This window comes from Delphinapterus leucas, chromosome 9 (assembly GCF_059928025.1).
Source record: "Delphinapterus leucas isolate spDelLeu-1000000601 "Yukka" chromosome 9, BTC_Dleu_Yukka2, whole genome shotgun sequence".
In the NCBI taxonomy this organism is placed as follows: domain Eukaryota; kingdom Metazoa; phylum Chordata; class Mammalia; order Artiodactyla; family Monodontidae; genus Delphinapterus; species Delphinapterus leucas.
In genome coordinates, this window is record NC_143137.1 from 28548838 (window position 1) to 28564197 (window position 15360).

Sequence of the window (15360 nt, forward strand, 5' to 3'; positions counted from 1 at the left end):
ATATCTCAGATCTTGTTCTTGGTTTAAAAAAAAAAAAAAAAAAAAAGATAAAAAGAACTGAGAGAAATGCTTTTGGCTGGAACTGCCTGGGGTGTTGGAGGGATGAGGAGGTGTTAGCAAGAGGGATCCGGTATCTTTTTGTTTCATGAAAACCCTAGCTTGACAGGAAATACAGGGAAAACTTAGCCATAGAAATGGTGCATCCGCTGTGCAGGCCAACAAGTAGATTCTCCCACCGCTACTTAGAATAAAGAAACTTATAGTTCTCTTTCCGTCCTGTTTCTGGCCACAGTCATCTTTCTTCCCTTCTTCTGCATTCACTATTGTACTCTATTCCAATCACTTAATTTTCTTTCTTAAAAGTCTGAATGCCAAGAGTAAAAAGCCCTTAGGAAGTTGTCCATGATCGTTTGCCAGTTCAGTTCAAAATCTATATAGACTCTTGGACCTGTTAAAACGAGAATGTGATTTGATTGACCTACTTTTAGTTTTGGTTGTTTTTTTTTTTAAATAAGAGGGATTGAGTGAATTTGAGGGTGAATTGAATTCTAATTCTGAATGCTGGGAATGTGATCCCAAGTTTCTTGCCCTGCCGAGGAGCACACTGAATGAGTTGAGGTGGTGGCAATATTTCCATTTGACTAGATAGATTCTGTTGTATTTTCTGTTTTTAGAGTGACTGCTTTGGAAGGAATTTCACTCAATGGCTTATGCCACAAGTATTTACTGAGCACCTACTATACGGGCCAGGGGTCTTTAGAGTCTTGAGACCAGACTCCTTCAAGGCAGGGAGCTATGGAAACAACTGAAATACAGTATGAGTGATGTGTCCCCCTGTCTGGCTGAGAACAGTAATGTGTCAGAGAAGGTTTCACAGCGGAGATGAAAGATAACTAGGAATGCAAGGGGGTACAAGTCACCAAAGAAAAAGGAAAAACATGAGCCAAAATGAAGGAGAACAGGTGAGGAAGTTCAGGACAAGCTGGACAGGTAGGCTGAATTCAGGTTTGGAAGCACCTTGCATGCCCTGGTAAGGGCATCATATGACGTCAGGAGTTACATGAACCTATGGGTCCTTCCCAAAAATGAGTAGGAGCGACTCAAAATTTGATCTATTATTTCCTCAATGGTTTCCAGTGATGGAGACCCTCATTCCTGTATTGTGTTTCATCACTGAAGTCAGATTCAGGAGAATTTCTTTCTGAGAATTACAGAAACACAGTCTGTTAAAAGGAAAATCTTCCTCCTAAGATGCAAGTCCCTACAAGCATGCCAGTATCCATTCTACAAACTTGCAAAAGGCCTTTTTAACATTGGCCTTCAACAAAGCAATGATTTATGTTAAGTAAGTAATGACTATAGTGTGCTTATTGAACTGTATACATTTTGGTAAGAGAGCACATTGGTGAGGATTTCCTAAATTAATAGGAGATGCATTTGTTGCTATTTTCATGGCTCGTGTGTGTGTGTGTGTGTGTGTGTGTGTGTGTGCGTGTGTGTGTGTGTGCCTGAGAGAGAGATTTAATATAGTGGAACGTTCCAGATGTGTTTTGACCAACTAATATGTGTTTGGGATTTATAAGTGATGGAGCAAGAAAATATGCAATATGCAAAGAACTTTTCACTCTTTATTATTGGATACCGTGTAAGAATCCTGAGAAGTTTAATCAGTGGCAACTTAAACTCCAGGCTACAAATCCTAAGTGAGATTATGTGAACATATTTTCTCATTGGCACTTGCATAGTCTGGCATATGTAGCAGAATGTAGCACAATGCAATAAACAAGCATAATTACTTCCACACAGAAAAGTCTATATCAATCTTTTCTTGATGACCTACTTTCAGTGAGTTTTCTCCAGTAATGCAATCACCCAAACAAATCTCCAGCAGACTGTGTACTACAGTGTCAAAGCCTCACATCGAAAAAAGTCAGCACTCCCCATGTATTTAAAAGGGAAAACTCACTACGTGGAAGTACACGTTCTCTGCCAGTATTCAGAGAAGACCCAACCCATCTCACAGTGAAAGGGTTTATATGCCGTTATCATTAGCAGAGAGATTATTTGGCTAAGTGTTTTCTTATCTTCACTTGCCTGAATGCCATTGTGTCTAATATAACTTAATCTCTCATCATGTTTGTAAAAACTAACAGTTGTTTTATTTTTTCAAATAGACACTGTAAAATTCTAATTTTAAAATGTGGAGATGTGGGGGGGCGAGGAGAGGGGGGAGAGGAGAAACCAGCCACCTTGAAAAGCTCCCACCAATAGAGAACAGGAATACTTCCATACGGATGTTTAATTGTTTTGGGAGGGGGTGGAGGGGTTGGTGTAAAATTCTGAATACATTATTGAGGAACAAAGAAGCATCTTGTGTGTTCTTGACTTCTGCCAAGAATACTAAATAGCTAAAATATAATGAAAAGTTAGGAAGAAAATAAGTTGCAATCACAGGCAAGAGAGAAGGATTATGGGATATTCTCTTGTGAGATGGATGATGCCCAGATTGTGCTGTATTGTAAAGGATTTAAGGGCAATATGTACTAGCCATACTGGCTAATTAAAAATGATTTCATTCTTTGTGCTTCTTTCCAGGAACCCGTTTTGCAGACAGCATTGTTATCTATGTCCAAAATTCTTGCCCCGTTCTAATAGACTTTTAGCAAGAATCATATGCATATCAACTCATTCTTTGAAATTTTAGCACCAAGAGTTTACCTTTGTCACAAAATAGCAGCTGCCACCACCAAAAATTTAGCCTCAAATTGGGACAGACTTAACTATGGAAATTATGTGACATTTTCTCAGCAGTAAGTACGTGTTAAACAGAACATACAAGAAGAGTGTTTTAACCTGCACATTTTTTCCATATATTTTGCTACTTACACTATCATTTTGAATGTGGTAGGGTAGAATATGGAAGAGGACACAAACGATGCTTAAATTACTGAATGAAGCAGTAAACACTCCACGTTCAAAAAGAAGAACTGCTGCTCATATGCTCACAGAGACTTTTTTTTAAATGAATTCACATCTTTATTTTGTCTCTTTTTCTATGACTTTCCACAGACTTAAAATCTGATTTATACAATCTAACATGTATTTCATTATTCTCTATTCTGGTATGCTCCCACCAGGGTTCATTTTACATCTGTAACCAGATGAACTCCTCAAAGAGAAAAACTATTAAAGTCAAGCACAGTGATAAGCACACAGTGGCTGTTCAATGAGGACCTGGTAAAACGAGTTCCATTGATCTCAACCGGACTCAAGCCCTTTGGTGAAGAACAGCACTGTATTCAGGTCACAGGAAAAGGCAGACCTTCTTCCTCTCCTTTCTTTATGCTGGAGGCAGGAAAAGTCAGGCTGAAAATATCCAGGACAATTCCCATCATTAAACTTAATGATTTTCCCATAGGATGTAATCTTTTAATGCTCAAAATAAGGCAATATCATTTTTGAGAAGCAGGAATATATGGATATATATATATACTTATTTATTTATTGTGTACATATATGCATATCTACACAATATATAATATATGCATATCACATATATTTATATATAAAGTACTTATATAAATATATTTTCTATATATGCATATTACATGTTATTTCCCCACTCTGAAAACCATCCAAGGAAACTTGACCATAACCAAGTATTACTCATGAAGGATTCATTCAGTCATACTTCTTAAATACAAAAGTCTTGCATCCAACTCATATAGCATAATATAGCTTTGTTTCTTCATTACACAAGAAAATATGCTTACATTTCTATCCTTGACAGCTGCCACTTTATCCCTTTCGGAAACTTAATGATTCATTAATTTACAACTTTGTGCATCCTTAATATATCTTAAGAGACAAACAGTAGATAAAATCCTATTGTATTTTTCATGAATTAAAAGATAAAACTTGCTAAAGTCAATTTTAAAACAAATTCTGGGAAGCCTATTCTATGGATCATCTTCCATTGCACTGTTTTTATGTAAAACACAAGCTGCAAGCAATATACAAAGATATTAGCTTATGTGGTAGGAATATGATGGCCTTCAAGCAATCTGAAATCATAGATATTAAGAAAGCTTACTTATTGGCAGACAGCTGACTGAAATGTCCAATATACCTGTGCTCATTTTTAAAAAGACAAATACAAGGATTTTCAAGGTGAATGAAGTAAAGAGTTTTGATAAGACTTGATAAAATTAACCTGACACTGTGAGTATACTCAAATCCTTCCTATTCTTAAGAAAACAGAAAAGCTTTTTTTAAGAGTTGTGACTACGATCTCTACTAAAATCAAAAAAGATAGATCATTTTAAGCAGCACCATTTCTTCTTGTTACTTCTCAAGGCACTGAGTTAATCAGTTCAGAGGAAATGTTTACCGTCAATTCCTATGTCTTGAGGTAACAAATTTGGAGTCCTACCATTCAATACATAAGCAGTCTTCATGCTACCTTCCTTCTTTTCTTCCCTTCTAATTATCAAATTCTGTATGTATTTGCTGCCTCCACTTTTCCTTCCTGGATATTTCTCTGACTCTATACAGTCCTTGCTACATCTTCATCTTCCCAGGGAGGACGTTCCCTTGAGGACCACCAATGACTCACTCTCCAGAGAATGACACCAAGTCCTAGCAATTATACTAATTACACTTATATCATATGAGGCAATGTATTTGAAAATACTTTTAAACATTAAAGTACTATTTAAAGAGGATGGTATTATTATACCTCCAAATGATCTATCAAATTTCCACTTTGACACAGTGTAATAGCCTTTTAACTGAGCTTCCTGATTCCCAGTCTCACTCTGCTCCAATCCATCCTACACTCTGATATACTGGAGTTACCTTCCTAAAGTAAAGAGATCTACTCGAGTCATTCCACTGCTCGAAACCCTCCACTAGCTCTCCACAATATACTGGATAAATTCCAAACTCCAAACCCTTCAATTAGCCATTGGAAATCCTACCTACTATTTGAAACTTTTCCGCTAATACAAACCCCTCCTAATTTTTTTCCTCCCTCTAAACACCACATTCTCGATCTTATTCCTTGCTTCTGTGTATGCCATCTTTTTTGCCACTAATACCCTTCCTCTCAACAGTGGCCCTTGAAGACCTACCCCCCTCCATCCAGGGGCTCCATCCAACCCATCTCCTCTTAGAAATGGTCCCAGAGGTGAATTTAGCCTACTCACAACTCACGCTTTCATATTCTGCCAACTCTGCCATGTATGAGAGCTGCTTACGTATGGATCTTTCTCTCTTGCAAACGCTTGGCAGACCACTAGAGGAATATTCTCTCTAGGAGAATATTTATCACAAACAAGGTGCTCAATAAAGAGTCAGTGAATTGTGTGCTTGTGTTCTCACTATTTAACGATTCAGAATATTAAAATAGTTGTTTGGGCCATCTAAAAAGGTTCTTTGTTAAAGCAGAGCTATTAGTGCTTTTCAAATACAGTAAAAACAAATGGCCAACACCTGGTCAATAATGAAAATGTAATTTTAAACACACACACAAAATAAATCGCTGAAATGAAAAAATACAGCTAAATCTTGTATCTACTACATAACAGAAAATAATAACTATGACTAGAACAAATTATGCATGGAGAAAGAAAATAAACAAGACAAGGGAACAGTAAGAATATGTATCATTGACAAAACAAAAGATATTATGTGCCCATGTCCTGATAAATGCACTTGTGTCTCCCATCTCAGAGCGGTTCAGTAATCCTCCCATCTGCTGATAGACTTGAATCTCTGGACCAACTCCAAGACTGTCTGGCCTCCTGAAGTTCCTCTGGCTTTCAAAGACTATGAGGTCAACCATTATAGTCCATACTCCTCCTTCTAGGGTTACCCTGAAACTGAAACTGCCTTAAGAAGAGGAGAGAGGGACGGGAAGTTTTCCAGGGCCTTTGTCCTGTGGTACTAGCTTTGTTTTAGAATGGCATGAAACTTGCCAATATATCTACCTTAAGAAAAATGAACTAAGATTAGTAGTATCACAAGGTTGACCTAGATCTGTCGTTTTAAATGGTGGCTGTACTCTGTAATCACCTGGGGAGTTTTAAGAAAATGTTCACGTCTGGGGCCCACACCCACACATGTACTTGATCCAGGGTAGGGCCCCAGACATCAGTATGTTTTAAAATTTCCCCTTGTATATAGTCAACTCAGGCTGCTATAAAAACAATACCATAGACTGGATGGCTTAAACATTTATTCTCACAGTTTTAGAGACTGAGAAGTCCAAGATCCAGGGGCTAGCAGATTTGGTTCCTGGAGAAAACACTCTTCCTGGCTTACAGACATCTGACTTCCCTCTGTGTTTTCACATCAGAAAAGAAAGAAATAAAGTTCTGGTCTCTCTTTCTCTTCTTATAAGGACATTAATCCCATCAAGGGGATTCCACTTTTCATGATTTCATCTAAAACTAATTACCTCCCCAAGGTCCCACCTCTAAGTACCATCACATTGGGGGTTAGGACTTCAACATAGGAATGCTGGGGGGATACAAACATTCAATCCACAACACTAGATAATTTTAAAGTGCAGCCAGGATTGAGAACCACTGACCGAGATCAATGGTTATCAACCTAATTTCACACTGAAACAAACATGACAGGGATATCACGTGTGCAAAACACACCAGTGGGCAGACCAAGATTCTGCACAATTCTGTGTGCCAGGTGAGATGCCACCCTTATTACCCTATTCAAGAAAATGTGTCAAAATGCAAAGGCAAAAATATCATTACAGAAATATTTTTAATCTGATGACCAGGTGACTACAAACTTTGAGAAAATCCAGAAAGTTCCTTATATCTGGCCAGCATTCTGTTATTCCAAGCACACAAGCAGGACTCTGGTGGTGACCAGGATCTCTGCAAAAAGAGGTCATTTTAAACAGCAACATTTTCTTTTATTCCTACTCAAGGTACTGAGTTAACCAGTTCAGAGGAAAGGCCTAGTATCAAGACCCATCTTTAAGTAAATATGTTAGAGCTCTAGACATCAAGAAATAAGCAGTCAGTCAGTGACAGTGAAAGAACAGAAAAATTATGGAGTAGATGGGGAAGGCAGAGAAAAAGAAGGATAGAATGATGCTCCAAGAATAGAAAGGTACCTGTGGACATTGTTATGAATATTTTAACAGAAAATCCTTCTTTCTTGCTAATTAATCAATTATTCTTTCCAAATGTATAAAGACTATATTTCCAAGGAACTTGTAAAAAATTTATCTTTTGTCAATGTGTACATAAATTAATGCATGCTTATTGAATGAAACCAGAAAGTTCACATTAACCAGGACTCTGAATAATCACATTTACTCTAATATCTGCATGAGTATCAGAACCAAAAAAAAAAAAGATAATCTGCCCATTTTAACACATTAGAATTTTTAGGCAGAAAGATATGTTAACACATACTTTTAAAATTATGTTAACTGCAAAGCTCCCCAAATTATATTAACACATCAAAAATATTTTAAAATAATGGTATCAAATAGTGTCAGTCTTCTTCCTATGATAATCTTCATCACAATGCTGAGCAATTTTGAATTTTTTTTAAATCTTAAACTCGTGATTAAAGGAAGTGAGGTGAAAAGGAAATAGAAACCAATAAAAGAAAGGAAGGTGAGTGAGAAGAAAATAAAGCAAAGATCCTAATCGAAGAGCAAATCTTGTTTCTGTTTTTAACTCCTGTGAAAATTTCTAACTCATCCCCTGCCCTGTTCCATCTGAATTTAACTAAATTCAAATATTTGCTGAACATCCGCTATGTGCAGGGCTGAGCCACATGCAGTACCTCATCTCTGAGATTAATGATAAAACTTCAGACAAATTCCAAAAGCATGAATATCCACATAATGTAACTGCACTTCCTGTCATTTATCTGCTTTCCAGAACTGACTTGGGCCACTACCTCTTATGGCCAGCTTGACTACAGAGCACTTAATCTAACATGATGGCTTCTGATTGACTAAAAATACTGTCTTCGTGGTATCAAGATACTTCATTTATCATTATTGACCATCCCCCACGCCCACCGCCCTCTTCTCCCTAACAGGGAAGCATGCTTGCATGTGCACCTGCACTTATATACACACATACACACTGGCTTAATGCCCTGCCCCCGGGACGTATCCAAGCTTCATGGCTGCCAACTCATCTAGAATTAAATGTTCACTCAAAACTGCTCCTGCCACTACATATGCAGTAGCTATCATGGGGACTATATTTTTCATGCACAGATAGGATCTAGGTGATGCTTAAGTGCATTTCTGGGAGAATCAAAGAAAGCAAAGGTCTGGTGCCAGAAGTGGCATTAAAGATGGATGGCTAGAGGTCAATGGTGACCGAACTCTCGAATTGAGATTAGAATCAAAAGAAGGAAAGGCCAGAATAAACTGGCTGATCGCAACAGCAAAAACCTAGTGCTATCTAAGAATCTTCACAGTACTGTATTAAAGATTTACTAAGCACCTACTATAGGTGTTAAGTCCAAGAATGCTAAGTCCAAGATTGAATGAAATACAGTCTTTGCCCTCAAGGAGCTTGTCTAATTGGGGAGAGAGACAGAGACATTGCAAAGCAACACAGTGAATGCTAGAACAGGTACAGAAAATGAGTTGTGGGAGCTCTCACTCCTGGACCAGAGCTAACCTCATCCACTCAACCCCCGTCTCTAAAGGCCACGAAGTGGCCATTTAACTTCCTTCATCTATTGCTGCTCTACCTCAGGCCACCAGAACACGTCTGTGATTTTTGTATGGCTGACACAACACAGGCCAAAAATAACCAACATACATCGATACTTCAAATAATTTTAATGAGTCTAGGAGTCTTTTTAGTTGAGTTGAGTTCTCATCAGTACTATCAATCAATACTTTATCGGCTTTTGATTCTAAAACAGCACTGTTTAATAGACTCTCTCCAGTGACATAAATGTTCTGTGTGTGCACTGCCCCACGCAGCAGCCACTAGTCACATGTGCCGACTGAGCACTTGAAATATGACTGGTGTGAACGAGGAACTGAATCAATGTATTAAATGAATTTGAAATTAAATAGCCACATATGCCTAGCGGCCGTGGCACTGCACAGCACAGTCCTAAAACGTAAGTGTTTTAAGACTGTGCCATATGATCAAATAATTTTTCCCTTAATTCCTACACATATGTTATACATGCCTCTGAAGAATTAAAAACACAGATAAAAACTGGTTTCCTTCTGTAACCTGTGGTTGCTGCCAGGAATTACTCCCAACAAGACACTAAAAGTTAAAGCACCATCGTAACGTACATATGTCACGTTTAAATTGGTTCTGACTTTTACCAATGGCCTTCTTGAAGAAGTGGGAAACATTTAAAAATACTTAAAAGTTAAGATATTTAACACATTAAGAGATATTTGGGAAAGACTGTTATTTTCAACTAGTTCTAAAAGAAGAAAACACCTTCAAAGTGAGATTTAAAGGAGGTTTCAATGTGGGGAATGATTCAGGTCAGCTGGATTGTAGGCATCGTGAGTATTAGGACTCTGTATGTTGATGCACTGCTTAATTATTAGTGCCTAGCAGATGCTGGGCACTTAGGAAACCTGTAACGGAAGAGTAGTTAAAACATTACGGATGGGAATGTTCTATATCTGGATCATGGTGGTTGTTACCTGACTATATGTATTTGTCAAAACTTTCCAGATGGTACACTAGAAAAGATAAATTATGCCTTAATTTTTTTAAAAAAGAAAAGGGGGAAAAAGTAATATGGGAGCACATGGGAAAAATCATGAATGGATATCTGCAAGAAAGCAAATGGGAACGTGAAATGTAGCATCACATCTCATGTGAAACGAGCTAGCATATTCCAAACAGCAAATTCATCTCCCAGGAATGAAAGGAGGAAAAGGCTCAGGCTTGAGAGTCAGAAGGAACACATAGACTGAAAACAGGCTGTGCGATTTTAGGTAAGTCATCTAACTTCTCTGTGCCTCAGTTCCCTCAGCTGAAACATGTGTAAAATGAAACACCTATCTGAAACACTTTTGGGGGGAATGAAATGAGAAAATGTACATAAAATGCCCAGCAGTGGGTCTGCATCTGGCAAGCACTGAGTAGATGGTAAATGGAAACAAAACACAAGCTCATCTTCTTAATCAGGGCCTTCCTCTGAGGTCCTCTGGTCCTGAATGAGGGGGTTCCATTTCCATACTACAGTCTAAACAGTTGGCAAATGAGTGGTCAAGCAACGCTACCAGGTTAGACAAAACTCAAATCTCCTTGGAGTCAGGGGAATGAGGAAATGCAGCGCATGCTTCCAGAAAAACCTGAAGTTTTGCCCGAAGCCAAATTCCCACAAGAAATTTTCAACAAGTTCCCAAATGTCTCATGCAGACATGACAGCATAAATGAATTAATCAATGAAATGATTTATCCTGGCAAACTTCCCTGAGTGGAAGCAGCTATAGTCTACATAAAAAGGAGAGAGAGATGAAATAAAGAAAATTTCTATTCTGCAAATCAAAAGTAATTAATTTTCTGAATGGAGACTAGTTATTATTTGGGGGAAAAAGGCATGAGTATTTTCTATTCCTGGTTACAATTTGTCTTCGGAAGGTAAACAGACCAAGCTGAGAGTCACAACATAACTGGATTCTACTGATTCCATACTCAAGATAAATTAAGCAATTAATTCTTGCAGAGGAATTGGGTATAATTTGTAGTTAATGTGTCCTTTAAAGCAATAATACATGACTTAAAAGTTCAGAATTTGATTCATTACAAATTTAACAGTAATATTTAAACATATTAGTTCAGTGTACCTTGCATGACTGTAACTCAATTCAGAGATCCTGAAATTGACATATACACACTAATATGTATAAAATGGATAACTAGTAAGAACCTGCTTATAAAAAAGTAAATAAAATAAAATTCAGAAAAAGAAAAAAAAAAGGATCCTGAATTCTCATTAGTTGAAAGAAACTATTCCTCCTTAAAAGCTCTTAAAACACCTACCTCTCGTCTGTGACTCATACTTAAGCCTCCTTACAGGAAGCCACCGCAGATTTTCCCATTACCTGTTCAGTGGGTCACAATTAAATAAAAACTAGAGTTATACAGTCATTACATCAGTTCTCCACCTAGTAGAAAACCTCTCAATTATTTTAGAGAAGGTTCAAATTCACTTAGGGAATTCTCTTGGAGTCATCTTTATTTTCTGCCTCTCTGATTAAGAATCTCCTTCAGCTGAATAACACTAAATGTTGTGTTCCTCTTGTGATTTTTAAAATTAATATTAAGTCAGGTATCAGAAATCAAGTCCATGGTAAAGTCTTGTTAATAAGCCAGAAACTTTATTGACATTTAAATGTCAAACTAGCTCAGCAGTTGTCAAAATGTGGGCCTAGACCAGCAGCATCTGCATATCCTGGGAATTTGTTAGACACTGAGATTCTCAGCCCCACCCCAGAACTACTGAATCAAAACTCTTCAGGGTGGCCCCCACAATCTGTGCTTTAACAAGCCCTCCTGGTGCCTCTGACGTACCCTAAAGTTTAAGAACTGTGATCTAGCTAATTCTGGCAAAAACATTTGAGGCTTCAGGCTAATCTTGATATGATGATCCAAACGGATGAACTCACAGATAGATTTAACCCCCTCCCCCCAAAAACCCATAATGTTCCTCTTTAGTTTCTAGTGATCCCTAGCAGTAATGTGGAAAGGAAGAATTTGTTTCACTCCAAATAATCGAATGAGGATTTTTGTGTTTGGAGAGTTACTTGAAAGAAGCAATTGGTCCCTATGTCCAGCCCAAAATCATCAGGACATTTTGGACACAAAAAGTGATAAGGTCATTATGACATTGCTAACAATGAACACCTTAGTGAATTCTACATCTTGTTTCTGGATAATGGTAAGGATGGCAGCCTAACATTCAAATTGTATCAGAGCTGTCATCCTGCACAGTAAGTCTCAGTGGGCGGACCTTTCCTGAGCATCTATTATATGTGCCAGCTCAACTCATTGGCTCCAAAGACACTGAGAATGAGTAGTAAACACATTCACAAATACAATAGTAGATGTTGAGAGTAAAATAACTGAAGTGGAGACTGAATTTTTCATTGGTAGATAATGTGCCTCAGTTTTTCAAAATGTCCTATCTGAGATCAGGTATTCATTCCATCTGAGGTAGTAGCCAAGGCCCCTAGGTCAGTCTGCAGGCAACAAAGTAAAAGGCCAACTGTGTTCAAATGGGAAGGGATACAAAAGTATTCACCTGCCAGTCTCAAAAAACCCACATTCTGAGTTCTAATACAAGCTCACATTCAATATCATCACATAAACTTGCAATACTCTTAAACAATTCATTTAATCCTTTCCAGTTAAATTTTACATCATCAAAACATTAAAAAAATATCCAATAAACTGAAATCTATAAACCCCAAGCAACAGGCTACTAACAATGCTTTATTGAGAAAAGCCTTTGCAAAACATGGTGTATTGAAATGGAATAGCATTCCACCCAAAAGGAATGAAGTACTGATACATGCTACAACATGGATGAATCTTGAAAACATTATGCTACGTGAATGAAGCCAGACACCAGAGGCTACGTATCATACAATTCTATTTGTATAAATGCTCAGAATAGACACATCTATAGAATAAGAAAGTAGATTAGTGATTGTCAGGGCTAGGGTCAGAGAGAATGAGGAATGACTGTTCATGGAGTTTCTTTTGGGGGTGATTAAAATGTCCTATAATTAGATAGTGGTGATGGTTGCACAACTTTGTGAATATACTAAAACCCACTGAACTGAACAATTTAAAAAGATGAATTGTATGCCATGCAAATTATATATTAATTTAAAAACTTCACAATATACTCAGGGAATGTGGTTTAGGTGGCATGCAAATCAGTATTCTCTGGTTTATGTTTATACTACAGTGAGATTTTCTTTAAATAATAATCTAAGTACCAAGAGGACCTGGCTTTGTTATTAAAACAGATCTATAACAGAAACATAAATTCAACAGGTATGTATTTGATGACCACAGTACTTTTAAAAAATGTCTTCCCCTCTCCAGAATCAATTGTATGGTTTTAGAGAAAACCAGGACCAGATTCCTCGCAAGTCGTAAATGTCAACCGCGTGCATCACACCATCTCTGAGCACTTTCATAAAGCTTTTAGAGTTTAAATTATGTGCATATATCTGGCAGGTTATTGGCAATTATCACCATATAGCAATGCAATGCCCATTAGTTACAACACAGAAATGATTTCTTTTTGTAAAGGTTACTGTGCCAAGAGCAGCACCATCTACTGGATAAAAATATAGGTTAATATCTACTTTATTATGAACAATCTATTAGGATCCTCTAACTGTAAAGAGTAAAATATGTGTGCTCACAAACGGAGGTATTTTCTAACTTTTGGGTTAATGGCTCCAAACCTATTATATGCCATCGTAATAGAACATCTTCATGAAGGATAAAAAGACATTTCTTTAATAGAATACAAAAATCCAGTCTTACAATCCTTCCAGAAAATGCCCTGAACAGTTGAATCTGCATCCCAGGTAAAGATTCTAACTGGCTCTTTCAGAAGACAGTTTCAGTATTAAATGTGTAACCTGGAAGGTGGTGGGTAAAAGATGAATCCCTGAATACCTATATCAACCTGCAGCTCTCCTCTGACTTTGGCAGCAGTGGCAGAATGTTGACAGAAATTCTGATTGAAACTTCTTTTTAAAGTAACTGCCCAGACTTGAATGTGACTAAATTAAAAGTACTGAAAACACTGAAAAGTCAGGTTGGTGCCTGTTCCTGTTACTACCTTTCGGGCGTGTGTGTGCGTGTGTGTGTGTGTGTGTTTAATTCGCATCAGACACGTGTATTCCTCATTCAAGCCCATAAATATCCGTAGCATGAACTAAACAGCAAGAATGCGATACAATACGTAGCCCCGCACCAAGGGTGTATTTATCTTTTTATGTATATCTAAAAGGCTCTTTTCCACACTTTGCAAAGAGGAGAAGAGCTGCGAGGACAAGAAGCGTGACGGGCAAGCCCCCCTCTCCTGGCCGCGGGAGCAGCATCCCCGCGGGCAGGTGAACTGTGGCGGAGGTGCGAGGTGGGGAGGGGGCGCGTTCTCCCATGCTGCCGACACCCCGTCGTGCCGCCGCAACACGGTGGGCTCCCCAGTCCGCCGTCCCTCTTGCCTCCTTGCTACATGGCGACGCGGCAGCAAGTACCGAAAGCTCTGAAATCCCCCCACCCGTGTCCCAAACGATCCCACAGGGGAAACCCCGCCGAGGTCTTAACACTCACCCAGGCGGCAAACACAGAGGAGCTGAATACAGGCGAGAAAGCGCTTTAGGATTCGCATTTCCAGAAGATCCGGGGGCTCCCACCGCGCGGCTCCTCGGCGTGTCTGAATGGAGAGGGAGGGGACGCGAAGGAAATATTCTCTCCTCCAGTGTATAGACTGGTGCGAGGCCGTGTGTGTGTGTGTGTGTGTGTGAGAGAGAGAGAGAGAGAGAGAGAGAGAGAGAGAGAGAGAGAGAAAGAGAGGGAGGGAGAGAGGAAGAGAGAGAGAGAGAAAGGACAGAAATAACCTAGGGGAGGACGCTTGGTGCTCGCGGGACCGGGAGCCGCTAGCCGAGGCGCATGTCGGGCGGGCAGGACTCGGTCTCCCAGACCCGCAACGGTCGCGGTCTGAGCTCTCGGAGCGCCACGGCGCCTGTGTGCCGGGTGCGCGCTCGGGCCGGGCCGTGCGCGCCGCGGTTCGGCGGGGGCGCGGGCGGGGGCGCAGCGCGGCGGCGGCGCCGCGCGCGGGGGCGGAGGGGCGCGGCTGCCGTTCGGGGGCCGGGTCCCGGGGTAGCGACTCACAGAGGGACAGCCCCTCCCCCCTGGCCCCTGCTAGTAGCTTCGCTGCTCCGGAGTTTGTGGAACCCGCTGGGGTTTAGAATCTTCGTGGAGAAAATGTCTCTTCATTAAGACTCCTTCATCCCTTTGGAAGAGGAGGCCCGACCCCCGTTGTCCCGCACAGCCAGAGATTGACCTTTGGAGTTCACCCCTGGAAATGTTTTTCATTTGATTGTTTTCCTGCCCGCCTATGCTAAGTGGGTACAATCAGAAAGTGGTGGAGTCGCCTGGGTAACCTGGGTTCCCCTTTCCACTTTCTTTCCATTTTCCAAAGCACCAGAGTAGTTCCAGACCACATTTCCTTCAGGGCAGTTGACTGCCAATAATCTCTGGCCCTGACTGTGACCAGTCAGACCCTGCCCCTGCTCCAGACTCCAATCAAATTGTCCTGCTGTGCACAGCTGCCGGG

The 15360-nt window shown here is 39.7% G+C and overlaps 1 protein-coding gene across 2 annotated transcripts in view; it reads right to left on the reverse strand.

Moving 5' to 3' along the window:
- The window catches only part of PTPRZ1 (protein tyrosine phosphatase receptor type Z1), a 163483-nt gene extending 148921 nt beyond the window's left edge, over positions 1–14562 (reverse strand). Inside the window, exon 1 of one of the 2 annotated variants that reach the window (XM_022582351.2) lies at positions 14355–14562. In XM_022582351.2, coding sequence (XP_022438059.2) covers positions 14355–14412 — 58 coding nt within the window. In that variant the 5' untranslated portion in view covers positions 14413–14562. The remainder of the gene's footprint in view (positions 1–14354) is intronic. The other variant, XM_089917460.1, reaches the window with a different exon arrangement.
- Positions 14563–15360: the final 798 nt, after the last annotated feature.